The sequence below is a fragment of the Raphanus sativus genome, unplaced genomic scaffold, assembly GCF_000801105.2.
Source record: "Raphanus sativus cultivar WK10039 unplaced genomic scaffold, ASM80110v3 Scaffold2725, whole genome shotgun sequence".
NCBI classification, from domain to species: domain Eukaryota; kingdom Viridiplantae; phylum Streptophyta; class Magnoliopsida; order Brassicales; family Brassicaceae; genus Raphanus; species Raphanus sativus.
Genome location: NW_026618033.1, coordinates 1 through 14,145, shown reverse-complemented (window position 1 = coordinate 14,145; position 14,145 = coordinate 1). Strand labels below are relative to the sequence as shown.

At 36.9% G+C, this 14,145-nt stretch overlaps 3 protein-coding genes, 1 long non-coding RNA gene and 1 pseudogene across 5 annotated transcripts; 2 read left to right on the top strand and 3 right to left on the bottom strand.

Moving 5' to 3' along the window:
* The first annotated feature begins 454 nt into the window (after positions 1-454).
* Positions 455-1,615, top strand: LOC130505947 (uncharacterized). Its single transcript, XR_008941851.1, has 2 exons — positions 455-785; positions 1,105-1,615. It is a non-coding gene; the product is annotated as an uncharacterized LOC130505947 (long non-coding RNA).
* Positions 1,616-2,186: 571 nt separating this feature from the next.
* On the bottom strand, positions 2,187-5,043 carry LOC108819021 (actin-related protein 3). Its single transcript, XM_018592005.2, has 9 exons — positions 4,800-5,043; positions 4,240-4,699; positions 3,947-4,093; positions 3,635-3,727; positions 3,375-3,494; positions 3,055-3,165; positions 2,836-2,961; positions 2,633-2,731; positions 2,187-2,473 (listed from the first exon to the last, which is right to left on the bottom strand). Exons 1-9 carry the CDS (start codon positions 4,844-4,846, stop codon positions 2,393-2,395), a joined length of 1,284 nt encoding a protein of 427 aa, XP_018447507.1. The 5' UTR covers positions 4,847-5,043; the 3' UTR covers positions 2,187-2,392.
* Positions 5,044-6,082: 1,039 nt separating this feature from the next.
* On the top strand, positions 6,083-7,940 carry LOC108820898 (cytochrome P450 86B1-like). Its single transcript, XM_018593928.2, has one exon. The coding sequence runs from the start codon at positions 6,230-6,232 to the stop codon at positions 7,808-7,810; it is 1,581 nt and encodes a 526-aa protein (XP_018449430.1). The 5' UTR covers positions 6,083-6,229; the 3' UTR covers positions 7,811-7,940.
* A 103-nt stretch (positions 7,941-8,043) lies between these two features.
* Positions 8,044-9,776, bottom strand: LOC108820899 (cytochrome P450 71B28-like; annotated as a pseudogene).
* Positions 9,777-10,729: 953 nt separating this feature from the next.
* LOC130505946 (cytochrome P450 71B2-like) lies at positions 10,730-12,915 on the bottom strand. Of its 2 annotated transcripts, XM_057000551.1 has the most exons (3): positions 12,473-12,549; positions 11,934-12,399; positions 10,730-11,597 (listed from the first exon to the last, which is right to left on the bottom strand). In XM_057000551.1, exons 1-3 carry the CDS (start codon positions 12,547-12,549, stop codon positions 10,986-10,988), a joined length of 1,155 nt encoding a protein of 384 aa, XP_056856531.1. In that variant the 3' UTR covers positions 10,730-10,985. The 2 variants fall into 2 exon arrangements, with proteins under 2 accessions (XP_056856531.1, XP_056856530.1); XM_057000550.1 differs by having other exon boundaries at positions 11,934-12,915.
* Positions 12,916-14,145: the final 1,230 nt, after the last annotated feature.

The following is a 14,145-nucleotide window of genomic DNA, read 5'->3' as shown; positions in this document are numbered from 1 at the left end:
TGAGGATATTATAAATTTTTGTTGACTATCAAAATATATTAAATTTATTGGTTAGATAAATTATAGGAACTAATAGATTTTATTTTAATTAAATAAATAAAATACATTAAATGTTTAGAATAAATTTATTAATTGTTTCAGTGGTATAGGGTTGTAAAAAAAATTGTAAACTTAATGGTTAATTTTTTTTTTTGTACTTTAGTTTCGATAATCAAGATTAGATAGATATTTCCAACTAATTAAATAGACACATCACCATGTAACTTGGGTTTAAAGCGGAGCCCATATATTCTATATTTTTTTCTTTATTTCGTTCCGGCCTCATGTATTTTATTTTAGTGTCCTAACAACCCATTTCATAGCCCAAAATAACAATTTAGAAAATTTGTGTTTTGTTTATCACCAGACCATTTCATAGCCCAAAACAAATAAACATAATGCACTCACCCAACAGGCCAACACGCGTTCACTTCAATCTAACGCTTTACCACACCATCCGTCATTAAAACATTTCTCTGTACTTCCCATTCTTAGAGGAACTAATCTCAATCTCTCATATCATCTTCACAATATAAAAATCTAGTGTGGTTCTCTCACAGAACTCTTACTCAAATATATTCGCTTAAAAACACACACTCGCAATTCCACGGCTAACAAAACGCTGAAATCGATCTCCACGGCTCATACTGCTATTTGCTTCAAGGATGTTATTCCCGCTTTTCAATCCCGTCACACAGCGAGAGGAGGATTGCTTTGGCCTTGACATGTTGCTCATCGATAAACAGGTTTTGGTGCAGATCCTTTCTAACATAAAGTTTAGTAGCTTAATAGTGTTTTTGTTGAACATTCCGTTTCTCAGTTTTCTTAAAGAGTCAATACGTTTTGATTTGGATGTCACAGTTGGAAGCAACTTTGGATACTATATTGTCAGTGTATGTTAAATTTGTTATTTGTTTGGATCAAATTTTAAATTTTACAACCAAAACTTGATCTGTTCTCTTCTCCAACCTTTTGCTGATACATTCAATGCACATCATTTGAAGTAAGCATTTCCTTTGACATGAGTTTTGATTTGACATCTGATAACAAAAAGTATGACAATAGCAGCACGAAAAAAGTCCCTCGAGTAGAGACCATCGTTTGGTAATATTGTACTACAGTGCCAAGAGAGTCCGAAGAAACAAAAAAAAAAAGTAAAAAGGGTGATGATGATATTTATTCTACATATGATGTTTCTCAAAACCAGACTGATGGTTATTCTTAAGGCAAAGAGAAGAGGAGAGCTATGCATCCAAGCCCCACAATGTGGGACGAACATTGGCCATGTTTCCTTATGCCATCTCGGTTACCCCAAACAGCAACTGGTATTGATATCAAAAGTGATGAGATCAAAAAGAAAGAGGTGCGTCCATCGGACAAGCAACATGCCTTAACAACCTCGAGAAACTAGCTTATGTAGGTTAGGTCTACGAGATTCTCGGTCAAGTATGAAAAATTTCAGGTCATCGATAGTTCTTTAATTCCAGTGGTGCTGATGATGATAACAAATATTGTATCATTGTTTGTAATGTGATTTGATCGACTCTTTTCAATCTCTTATACTGCTTCCTAGAAATACAGCATCTTAATAAGCTCATTACAAAGCGATGAAGAAGACGTAAGAGATAAAAGACAGTCAGTAGCCAATCCATTGGAAAGAGTGGATTCTAGGAGCTCCCAGATTATAAAAGCTCCATCACCGAACGAGACTCAAAACCATCAGGAAATTTTCAAACACTAATAGTACTTCCTGAGAGGGAGAAGAAAAATTATATCTAAAGTCAATGATCAAATTCATTTCCTACAATAAAAATTACCGAATGATAAATCTATTTGAACCTCTTAAATTACTGGAAGATTATTCCGACATAGAAAAGCAAAACACATCAGTCAACCGTTCAAAAAAGGACAAATTGATCGAAGAGTAAACAAAAAGGGGTTCAACATTCTTATCAATATGTTGTAAATATTTACTATTCCCAAATATTACAAGGTGAAAATCTCCCTCTGGTCTGAAAAATCGATTGCACCGGCACCGATTATACAGCTATGTGTCCAAAACAGTGGCATCGACAAATTAAACAGGTGCAATCACTTTTATGGGATATGATGCGTGTGGTACGTTTCAGAGAAGAAACAATCCGACATCTGCATACTTTTTATTCTTTTATTTTGTCTGAAAATAATGACTTCTTCTACATCAACCAACCAACCAACCCTAGCTTTTACCTTGACTGTGAACTCATGAACCTAAAAACAAATAGCTTGAGTTGCGAGTAACTAAAATTTTTAGTGTTTTTCAGACAAACATTCACGTGATCTTAAGATGATGCTGGCGCAGCTTCAATTTATTTCAATACATCCCCTTGAACACCGGATTAGTTCGGCATATGCTTGCTCCACATTCCTCATACTCCTCTTTCGTTCTGCAACTCTACCATAACAACATAACAAAACAAAAAAACACATGTTTCAAACAAATCAAGTCATGAGCTTCGTTTCTCTTAAACTAGCTGGTCTATAAACCGGTTTCTAGTCCTTTATAACCGGTGACAATTCAAGAAGAAACGCACAAAATAGCTTATTTACATACCGCGAAAAACTCAGGAGTTGATGAAAGCACGGAGCCTCCAAACCAAACTGCAAACCTCTGGACAGGGTGGCTCACGACGTTAACCTCCACAGGTTGAGACTGTTGTCATAAATATCAACACAAACGAAACAGAACATGGTTAATAATATATAACTAAAGTTACATATCTATTTACTTTTATTTTACAGATATCAAATTTTTACCGTGATTTCACCACCAGTACGTGCGTTATTAGCAAGAACACGAGCATCAACAATCTTCTTGAGATCCCTTTGTAACCTTCTTCCGAAATCTTTGAACATAGTTGAACCTCCGGACAATACTATATTCTGAAATGATTTTCACAAATTCATCAGCACCAAGAAAAAACTATATCAACTGGTGCAGACTGGATACATCTGACCAAACTCTGTGTATCAGACCTTATACAAAGCTCTTCGTGTGTCAATAGGTGCAGACTGGATACATTTGTCTATTACAGCCGGTAAAGAAGTTATATAGTCATTGCTGTATATCTCTGGATTAAAGAAGACCTGTAACACACAAAATCTCAACATATCATCGGTAATAAACAGAAAATTGAAAGAGCATCTTCTATATAAACACCGTTCAGTAATCAGAGCAAAATGCTAAGGACACTGGAACTGCTTTAGTTATAACTTGTAATCCACCAATAAATGAACTCGGTTTCCGATTCTGGCTATCTTATCAAAACCTAGGAAACAGAGAAATGGTAACAAACCTCAGGTCCAAGGAATCGTTCATATCCCACATCGCAAGTGTATGGTGCACCAGTCTTTGGCTTAACCCCTTTCCATTGTTTAATATACTTTCCTGGTTCTTTGTCGTGTTTATTATACTCCTGCAACCATACGAATGATCAGTCATAGTTATCAGTTTTCCTCTGTTCAATTTCAAGCATTTTCAGCATACATGGAAGTAATCTATCATTAGAAAACTAGTATTATTTAACTTAAAACGTCAACCACTAATAAGCATTACCTTTACGATGTCTGAACAAGTGTAGCAGTACATTTCTTTCACTTTACGGGCAACATCGAATGAATCTTCTGGTGGTATATTCTCACCTCTTTCCTACAACAAATAATTAAATAAAAAGTTTCAGGAAAGTAATACATTAACTTAAACTAGTAAGTATCTGAGGAATAGATCTAACACTGTATAAACAGGATGAGGAGCTACCATAGAATGCAAAATTTGGATTTTACCCATGTAACCAAGTAAGTACCTTTAAGTATCACAAAGAATTGAAAATCTACTGCAAAGGAAGACCAAATCTAGACTAGTGCATACCCGCATGAGTTGCTGGATAAAGAGGGTGACATCTTTGCCAGCAATTGGAATTGACTTGATACAGCTACTAATAACATAGCCTTCTGCAACAGGCACAACACGAGTCGCCCCATCTCCAACATCTACCACAACCCCTGTCATCTCACACTAAGAAGAACCGTGAGTCAAATTATGAGGCGAGTCTAACAAGACAAATAAAAGACAATATTTTTATTTTGAAATTTAAAGATTCAGACAGTCAACAAGCAAACATAACAGATCATTATCAACCCAGCAAACAATGCGCCACCTACCTTTGATGTAGTGTACCCAGCAGCAAGTGCAAGCACCGAGTTAACAGCAATGTAAAGCCCAGGAACATTGAAAGTCTCAAACAAAATCTCTCCAGTGTACTCTCGACTCTCAGGAGGAGTAAGAGGGCTTTCAGTGAGAAGAAAGTAGTGATCCTCCGGATCACATCTCAAGTAATTGAACACACACTGCTGCCAATACCTTTCCATAGCATCCCAATCCTCAACCTGACCATGCTCGATCGGATAACGAAGATTATAAGTGCTACTAGACCGAGACTTGGCAAGAGCTTCGTCTCCGATGAAGAAATCCATATCAGCCGCAACTCCAGCGTTGTGCTGTGCCGCCCAAGTTCCCTTTAAAGAACTCTTGGGTTGGCTCAAGAAAGACTCGTTAGCAGCAACCACTGTCGGAAGGATGAAACACGGTTCTACATTACCTGCAAAACCCATTTTCGTGTACCTGCAATATGCATAGATACACAAAATGGATCTGGTTGCGGCATTTTCTCGAACACCTTATGCGCATGATTATTAAAAAAAAAATCGATACTTTTACGTACCCGGTTCCATTGTCGATGACAACAGCGGGTCGAGAAGTCGGATCCATTACGCCGGAGGAGATGGAGGATCCGCGAGCTGAGATCCGAAACAGTGACAAAACAAGGAAGGATAATCGTTAACCCTAGAGTCTCGGATCTGTCTCGTGCAACCAACTATCAAGGATCAGAAAGAGAACCCCTACGGTTGCTTCTTGTTATTATCGCGCCATTCGTCAACAGAAGTTGAGTTTCCGACAAGCTGCCACGTGGTTAGACAATGTCGCCGTTCATACTTTGGCTTTATGTTGGTTTGGTTTAACTGAACCAAACCGAAATGATAACCGAGATTGATTTAAGAAACCAAACAAATTTCAATCAAATTGATCCGAGCTAAAACCTTTTTATTTTATTTTTTTGCTAAATAACTAGTAGAACCTTTTTATTGTCGCTGTTAATCTTACTTTTTGATAACTTCATTTTACATGTAGTTTAAAATATTTTCATAATTCTTTTCTTAAACTAAAGCATGAGAAGGAAAACAACATAAAGATTTTGGGCATTTTTGTGCTTGAAACTCTTCTTTACGTGCTGTTAACCTTAGGCCCTCAAGTGATCACGACACTTCAACCACCGGCAAAAGATAGTAGCTGGGACTCTGAGTTTTTGGCTTCTGATGATGCATTAAGAATAATTCTATATAGTCTACATAAATTCATTCTACATAGCAATTCTCTACATTTTGCATAAACCAGTATATGGTCTAAAGTAGAAACTACCCATACATTCATCCAATCCTTTTAAGCTATTGAATTTGATATGGTCCGTTTATGCTTTTATTATTCCACCTACAGAGATATTCCCACAGTTCATGAAAGTTTTCTTTTTGCCAACATTCATGAAAGTTATTCTATAGCATGCGAAACGTAATGAAAAACATCTTCTATATAAGATGCATTGAAGGTATAATATAGGTAGGTTAACCACAAATAAATTGATTAAAATGGTATAATAGGATTTAATTGATATATACGTAACGTTGAAGCATACAAATTTATAAAACGATTGGAATATTATTGATGATTTCAATTTTTTTCAGTATAGTGTATAGCCAAAAAAGTCATACACCTATGTCAGACAGACTCACAAAAGACATGACAAACAGATCTGCACTTATTTGGGGATCATTCTTTTGAGTTTTTCTTCTTCATTTTCATATAAACACACAATTCACATTTGTCATCCCAAAACCTTTTACATTGCGTCTCCGACAAGAAACCTCATCATCTTCAAATATAGACCAAGTTTGCACAAAGACAACAAATGTAAGTCCTAAACCAAAACATGAAATGCATGACCCATCTTTCCTCCAACATAATTTGACATTCTAAACTCTCTTTTGAAACAATGAGACTACCACAAACAAAAGATTTCATCAGTGAGTGAACCTTACAATGTCTTTAACAGAGCGAGTCTTTAATCACCTTTCTCTCTTCGATGTATCTATTGCGTTGTTAGGGCTGTTTGTTTTCTGTTGCCTGCGTGAGAAGTTAACTAACAAGCACGGGCCAATGCTGTGGCCAGTGTTTGGCATTACTGTAGAGTTTTTCCTTCATATAAATGATGTCTATGGATGGGTCACAAAGTCTTTAAAAAAATCCCGAAACACGTTTCTTTACCGCGGATTCTTCCTTGATGGATCTTATGGAGCCGTGACTTGTTCTCCTGCCAATGTTGAGTACATGCTCAAGACCAACTTTAAGAACTACCCCAAAGGTACCTTCTTCAAAGACCGGTTCAAAGATCTCCTCGAGGATGGTATCTTTAACGCCGATGATGAGTCATGGAAAGAGCAACGAAGGATCATCATAACCGAAATGCATTCAACTCGGTTCATGGAGCATTCCTTTCAGACGACACAACGTTTAGTAAGCAAGAAGCTGTTGAAGGTGATGGAGAGTTTCGCTAGTTCACAAGAAGCTTTTGATCTCCAAGACGTGCTCTTGCGCTTGACGTTTGACATCATCTGCATCGCGGGTCTAGGAGATGACCCGGAGACTCTAGCTCAAGATCTTCCTCAAGTTCCATTTGCTAAAGCTTTTGACGAAGCAACGGAGTCTACGTTGTTTAGGTTCATGATCCCGCCATTTATATGGAAACCAATGAAGTTTTTGAACATAGGGTATGAGAAAAGTCTAAGAAACGCTATTGACGTCGTGCATGGCTTTGTGAACAAGATGATAATGGATCGTATCTGCATGCTTAAGGATGATGAGACGTTAGATAATAGATCTGATGTCCTTACAAGGATTATTCAGATAGCGAGTCATAAAAAAGGTAACGAGATTGGTCCTTCAACCATTAGGTTTTTTAGACAGTTTTGCACAAGTTTCATCTTAGCTGGGCGTGACACAAGTTCTGTTGCGCTTTCATGGTTCTTCTGGGTGATACAAAGACACCCACAAGTTGAAAACAAAATCATCCACGAGATCAGAGAAATCATGAAACAGAGAGGAGATCCTTCAGACAGTAGTCTCTTCACGGTCAGAGAACTAAACAACATGGTGTATCTTCAAGCAGCAATTTCAGAAACCTTAAGACTTTACCCACCAATCCCAATGGAGATGAAACAAGCCATTGGAGATGATGTGTTTCCAGATGGGACATTTATAAAAAAGGGTTCAAGGGTTTACTTCTCTATCTATGCCATGGGAAGGATGGAATCAATATGGGGGAAAGACTGTGAAATGTTCAGACCAGAGAGGTGGATCCAAGGAGGGAAGTTTGTCAGTGACGACCAGTTCAAATATGTTGTGTTCAATGCTGGACCTAGGCTTTGTATAGGGAAAACATTTGCTTACTTGCAAATGAAGATGATAGCTGCTTCAGTCTTGTTGAAGTACTCAATCAAGGTTGCCCAAGATCATGTGGTTGTCCCGAGAGTTACGACTAACTTGTACATGAAGTACGGTCTTAAGGTGACCATCACGCCAAGGTTGCCGGAAGAGAAGAAACTAGAGTCATGTTTCATGTAGAAAACATTTTAGATTTTACTTACTCAGTTTTTATGATTAATAGTTAATACTAATCCTACAATAAAATCATCTTTTGATTTTTTACTAGTCTATTAATGAGAAACGTATAAACTTGTTTTGGAGCAGCTAATCCTTTGAGTTATGTCATATCAAATATCATTTTGAGACATGATTAGAAATGGCGCCATCTTCTCCAAGCCATATTATATATTTAAGGATAGTAGACCCTATGATTCTTAATGTAAAATTCAATACCAAATATTAAGTTGTTACAAAAATAAATAGATTTTAGTGGTGAAGAACTTGAAAGAGGTCAAGAGCAACTTCACTTCCGGTGATGATCTTGTCGGCTTCTTCCTTCTCAAGCAACCCCCAATCAAAGAAGTAAAGCAAGTTCAACAATCCCAATTCAACAATGGCAATCCCCAACGCCATCCCTGGACAGATTCTCCTACCAGACCCAAACGGTAAAAGCTCAAAGCTCAATCCCTTGTAATCTACAGAACTGTCAAGAAACCTGTCAGGGTTGAACTCATCTGGATCTGTCCATAGTTCCGGATCACGTGCAATCGCGTAAGCGTTGATCAAGATCTTAGTTCTTGCGGGAATATCGTAGCCTTGGATCTTGATGTGAGTCAATGTCTCCCTCGGGAGCAAAAGCGGAGCTGCTGGGTGTAACCTCAATGTCTCCTTGATCATTAGCTTGAAGTAATGAAGTTTGGTAACATCTTGTTCTGTGATTCTCTCTTTCTTGTTATCTCCAAGTGTTGTCCGAATCTCGTCTTGCACTTTATTCATCACTCTAGGGTTTCTAACCAGTTCAGTCATTGCCCATATCATCGTGGAGGCGGTTGTGTTAACCCCTGCTATAAATATGTCCTGGTATATAACATAGCTAGCTTGTGTCACAAGAAAACGAAGACTTGTTACACAAGAAAGGTCCAAAACGTTACCGATATCATTCCTTTGAGGTTATCTATGGTCGGCCTGAAAGAGTCTCCATCTTTGTCTCGTTTCCTCATCATATCGATCATGACGTCGATAATATCAGAGCTCTCTTCTTCTCTTCTTCCTCCAGGGTTAAGATGATCATCGAGAATATTCTGAAGGAAACTGTCAACTTCAGAAAATATACTCTCTAGTCTCTTGCTATGACCGGAGATCCTATCGATGAATCTACCGAACCTTCCAGGAAAGAAGTCAGAGAACATAGACGTCCTCGTGACGGATTCACACTTCTGCACAAACTCTGCGATGCTGTCTTCATCGATGAACTCACAGTCCTGGAGATTGATCCGGAACCCTATCCTGCAGACTATACTAGCGACTAAGGTGAAAAGGGTTTTGTTCAAATTCACTAGAGAGTGGTTTGAAGCAGATTCAGACAGTTTCTTGACCAGCAAGTTACTCTCTTCCTCTCTGATATACCTAAAAGACTGTAGTTTTTTTAATGCTGAAGAGCTCGACAACAGCGAGCTTTCGCATCGCCTTCCACTCCTCACCGTACGGCATGAATCCGATGCCTTTGCAGTTGTACGAGATCGTTCTGGTCCCGACAGTCTCTGGTCGGCTACAACACTCAAGGTCGTGGACCTTGAGCACTTCCTCTGCTGCGTCTCTCGATGAGATCACGACCACGGGGACGGATCCGAAGCGGAGAAGCACCACTGGTCCGTACTTTTGGGTGAGGTTCCTACGGTTCCTTGGATGTAACTCTCGGCGTTGGTGTAAGTTTCCGATGATGGTAAGCTTTAGTGGGCCTGGGGGAAGATTCCATTTATTAGAGGGTTTGAAACTTTTGAGGAGGATCAAGATTAGGGGAAAGAGGAAGAGGAAACAGAGGAAGCTTGACATATTAGTTGTCCTGTTTTCTTGGTTCTTTCTTCTTCTACAAATACAGTCTTGGATTCCAATAAATAAAATAAACGTGCGAGGCAGTATCTTTGTCTGTCAGAGACTCATCAGATTTGTTAGACATGAATTATTGATTTGAATCGATTCGATTCAGCTCATGTGTCGCTGTCGATGATAATCCGAAACGTCAAAGTGACCATCAAAACAAGATAACCTAATCTTCACTTGTTTTATCATTATTTCTTTTCGAAAGAAGTAATAAACACTCTTACTTGTCGTAGTTAAATTGATACGATAAGATTAGGCTAATGAATAAAATTTAAATAACAAAATGGAGAGGTGATAAGATAACATCATCTTTCTTTTTCAAAAAAAAAAAACATCATCTTTCTTTTGGACAATAAGGAATGCGGCAAATTTGTGGGTTCAGCCAAATCTTAATATCTTGAAGACCAAACAAGTTTGGCCCATATCGGCCAGATAACTGACTGGTAGTCGACTATGCATATGGAAATAGACTTCCCAACTAAACAATAATTCTCATTCAACAAACAAAATTGTAAACAGTAGTACTTTTTTCTGAAACAGTAGTTCACTTTTTTCTGTGGTACCTATTTTTTCTGGTGATTCCATTTCATTTTCCTCCACTAGTAATTTATTGCACTCATTAATATGTATAGTGAGTGACTTGTGAGGCTCTTTACCACCTGCCATTTTAATTTAATACTATGTTTTGTGAGTTTTCTCATTAAATATGTGGAACAAGAAACCCATCCCCACTAAATTGAGACTATCAATGTTTATTTTGTTTTTTTTTTGTTTTTTTTTTTTGTATTTGAATTTAGGGATTATACTACAACTCTAAAAATGAAACAATAAGAAGAAGAAAAAGAAATGCTTTTGAAGATAAAATATGGATTAAGAGAAATATTACGGACGTTGTGATGAAATTATTTTAACCTGCTACATAATAAAATTCAGCAATATTTAAAGTTTTGAAAAGAAAAGAAATACTGTATTAGAATGTTTTGGATTTCAAATTGTCAGTTGCCAAACCTTTTAAAATCAGACGAACAAACTTTATTATTTCTTGATACATTATTGATTTTTTCTTTGGAACACCTGGATATATTATTGACCAAACATCAATTTTTATAACGCAACAATCTGTACAAAAAGTTTAAAGAAAAAAAAGTACAATCGGTAAAAAAGTCTTACGGGTCCTTATCATGAACTTTTCGTAGTATTCTTAACATTCTTACCGAAAAAAAGGAGAAAAAAAAACTTTCCATCGTATCACACTTTTTTGGAGTACTCCACATCAATAACGTCTAACAGGAACAAGTTGAAGAGGTACTTTCTTGACAATGGAGATATTCCCAGCTTCTTCCATATCAAGCTCTCCAACTTTCATCCCATCAGGCAATCCCCAATCGAAAAAGTAAAGCAAATTCATCAATGTTAGCTCCACGTTAGCAACCCCCATTGGCATCGCGGGACACATCCTTCGACCAGAACCAAATGGTAACAGATCAAAATGTTGTCCTCTGAAATCTACAGAACTATCGGTAAATCGTTCAGGTTTGAAATCATCAGGGTCGGTCCAGCGCTCGGGGTCACGTCCTATGGTCCATACGTTAATTTGAATTTGCGTTTTCGCGGGAATATCATAGCCTTGGATCTTGACATGGGACATTGTTTCTCTTGGGATTATAAACGGAAGTGCCGGATGTAGTCTAAATGTTTCCTTGATTATGAGCTTCAAGTAATCAACTTTGCCTAGATCATCTTCAGTGATTCTTTCCCTATTGACTCCAAGGGTGGTTCGAATATTTTCCTGAGCTTTCTTCATTACTCTAGGGTTGTTAACGAGTTCTGCCATTGCCCAAATCATTGTTACAGCGCTTGTATCTATCCCCGCGAGAAATACATCATGAAGATCACATAAAACACACAAATAAAAAACTAGTGTAATATAATTGTTAACAATACCATCTCAAATTAATTATATGTTATGTTTAAAAAATATTAATGATATACTTAATTAAACAATGATGTAAATAAAATTTAGTAACTCCACATATATATATTTCTAACGTTTACAAAAACTATAAGTCCTAAATTTATAAATATATCTAAAATTTAAAACCTTTAGACATCAATTTATATATATATACTTATTAAAAATTTAAATTTTGTAGAAAATATATATCCTATTAAACCGCTCTATTCGCATGTAATAAGGACAAAACAAGATTTAAGGTTTTACCATGAGGATTGCCTTGACATTATTCATATTGAGTTTGAAAGAATCTTCACTTCCTTGTTCATCGATCATATCCAACATCATGGAAACAATATCAGGATCTTTCCTTCCTTCTGGCTTCAAGTGATCACCAATCACATGCTGATAAAAAGCATCAAGCTCCCCAAACACTTTGTTGATCCTCTTGTGTCTTTGAAACAACAAGTCTAAGAATCTCCCAAGCACACCAGGGAAGAAGTCAGAGAAAGTGAAAGCCCCTAGAGCGTCCACTGCTTCGGTAACAAGCTCTTCAATCTTTTCTTGATCGATAAAGAAGGCGCTCTCGTGGAAGTTCTGTCCTAAAGCCACTCTACAAATGATGCTTGCGGTGAGGGAGAAAAAGGTTTTGCTTAAATCTACGGGAGATTGTGTCAAAGCTGCTTCAGACACTTTCTTCACCACAAATCCGACTTCATCCTCTCTTATACACCTAAATGATTGAACCTTCTTAAGGCTGAAAAGCTCAATCACCGCGAGTTTTCGCATTTCACGCCAATACGCACCGTATTGAGAGAAGGTTATGTCTTTGAAACCGTAAGAGAGCTTTCCGGTCCCTACAGTCTTTGGTCGGCTGCAACATTCCAAATCATGAGTTTTGAGGACTGCTTCAGCTGCTTCACTCGATGAGATCAAAACCACAGGAACAGACCCGAGACGGAGAAGCATCACTGGTCCGTACTTGATGGAGAGGTTATGAAAACATCTGTGAGGTAATCCTGCAAGATGGTGTAAGTTTCCAATGATTGGAAGACTTGAAGGGCTAGGAGGAAGTTTGAACTTTGAGTTTTTAGTCTTCTTAAGAAAGATTGATGATACAAGAGTAAGAAGCAAAACCAAGAAGAAGCAGAGCAAGATCTCCATTTTTAGTCTTTCTCTGTTTCTGTACGATTCCGAAGAGCCTTGGCCTTTGTATATAACTAAAAAAATCGGTAGATGTCCTGATCGATACGTTAACTCAGACTCTCTCTCAAAACAAGTGGTTGAAAATTGTTTGGTACCATGTTCCTAGTTTTGTGGAATATATTATCTTCTTTGGAGTCAAAAATGCTGACAAAAGTCTAATAATTTAAGAAGTCGTGTGGTCCAACTCTCCAACAGTCACGTGTTCTGTTACTCTTTGCTATGATGGTTGATTGGAAAACGTGGCAGCTGATTATTGGAATCTTAGCCACAAGTCATGCCTTTTTTTGTTGCTAACAAGGACATGCTGGATTAAAATATTCCATCGTTTAACACAAAGGTTATTTTATACACTGATAATCTATCTAGTCATCTTACCACGTCGACTGACGTGAGTACAAGTTTCTTGAGGGTGGTTGAATTCATTCTTTAACGTTTATGACTTTCTTGGGGTGGTTGAATTCATTCTTTAATGTTTTCATGTCCAATAATTGTAAAATTAGTTTGATTTGGTCCTTTTGGCTAAGATCAAGTCCTGATTTGGTTTGTTTTAGGTTTCCTATTTATGGAATTTACTACTCCATACGTTTTCCTATAGAGAAACATGGGTGAAGATTTCAATTCTACCATGGAAAATATGACACAACAAATATCATATAACAAAATTATTTTAGTAAAACATTTCTTAAAAGGCAACGGGAAGTTAATTGTATACCTGATATTTAAATATTAATTGTGATATTCCAAAAATCTACATCACGTATGATTCACAACCAATCACCTAAATCTTATAGATGTTTAGTTTATTAACATTTTACAGTATGGATATAGTATTTTAAGAGTATATGCATAAAAAATCTTCCAATTTGAAATTAAATATCTCATCAATACTATTAATTCTTCAACATGTCCAATTGATATGGGGTTATGTCCAACTTAACATTTTTTTTAAATCTGGAACTACTTTAATAAATTAACCGTTGCCATTTGATATATTACCAAGAACGACTATGGTATTCTATAACTTCTCATTTCCTTCCTATAATATCGAGACCCATCACTTCCATATTTTTTTCCAGAAAACTACTTTCATATATACAAAGTAAAATAAACAGTTGCATCAATACTATTTAAAGTGTGAAGTAACATATACGAACCATAACGTTTTTTCAAAACAACTGGAACCATATCTTCAATTATATCAATACAACCCCTCTATGAGTAGAATATTATGGCTTCTGTGAGGATTTCATAAATAAGTTCTAAAAAGTTTGCA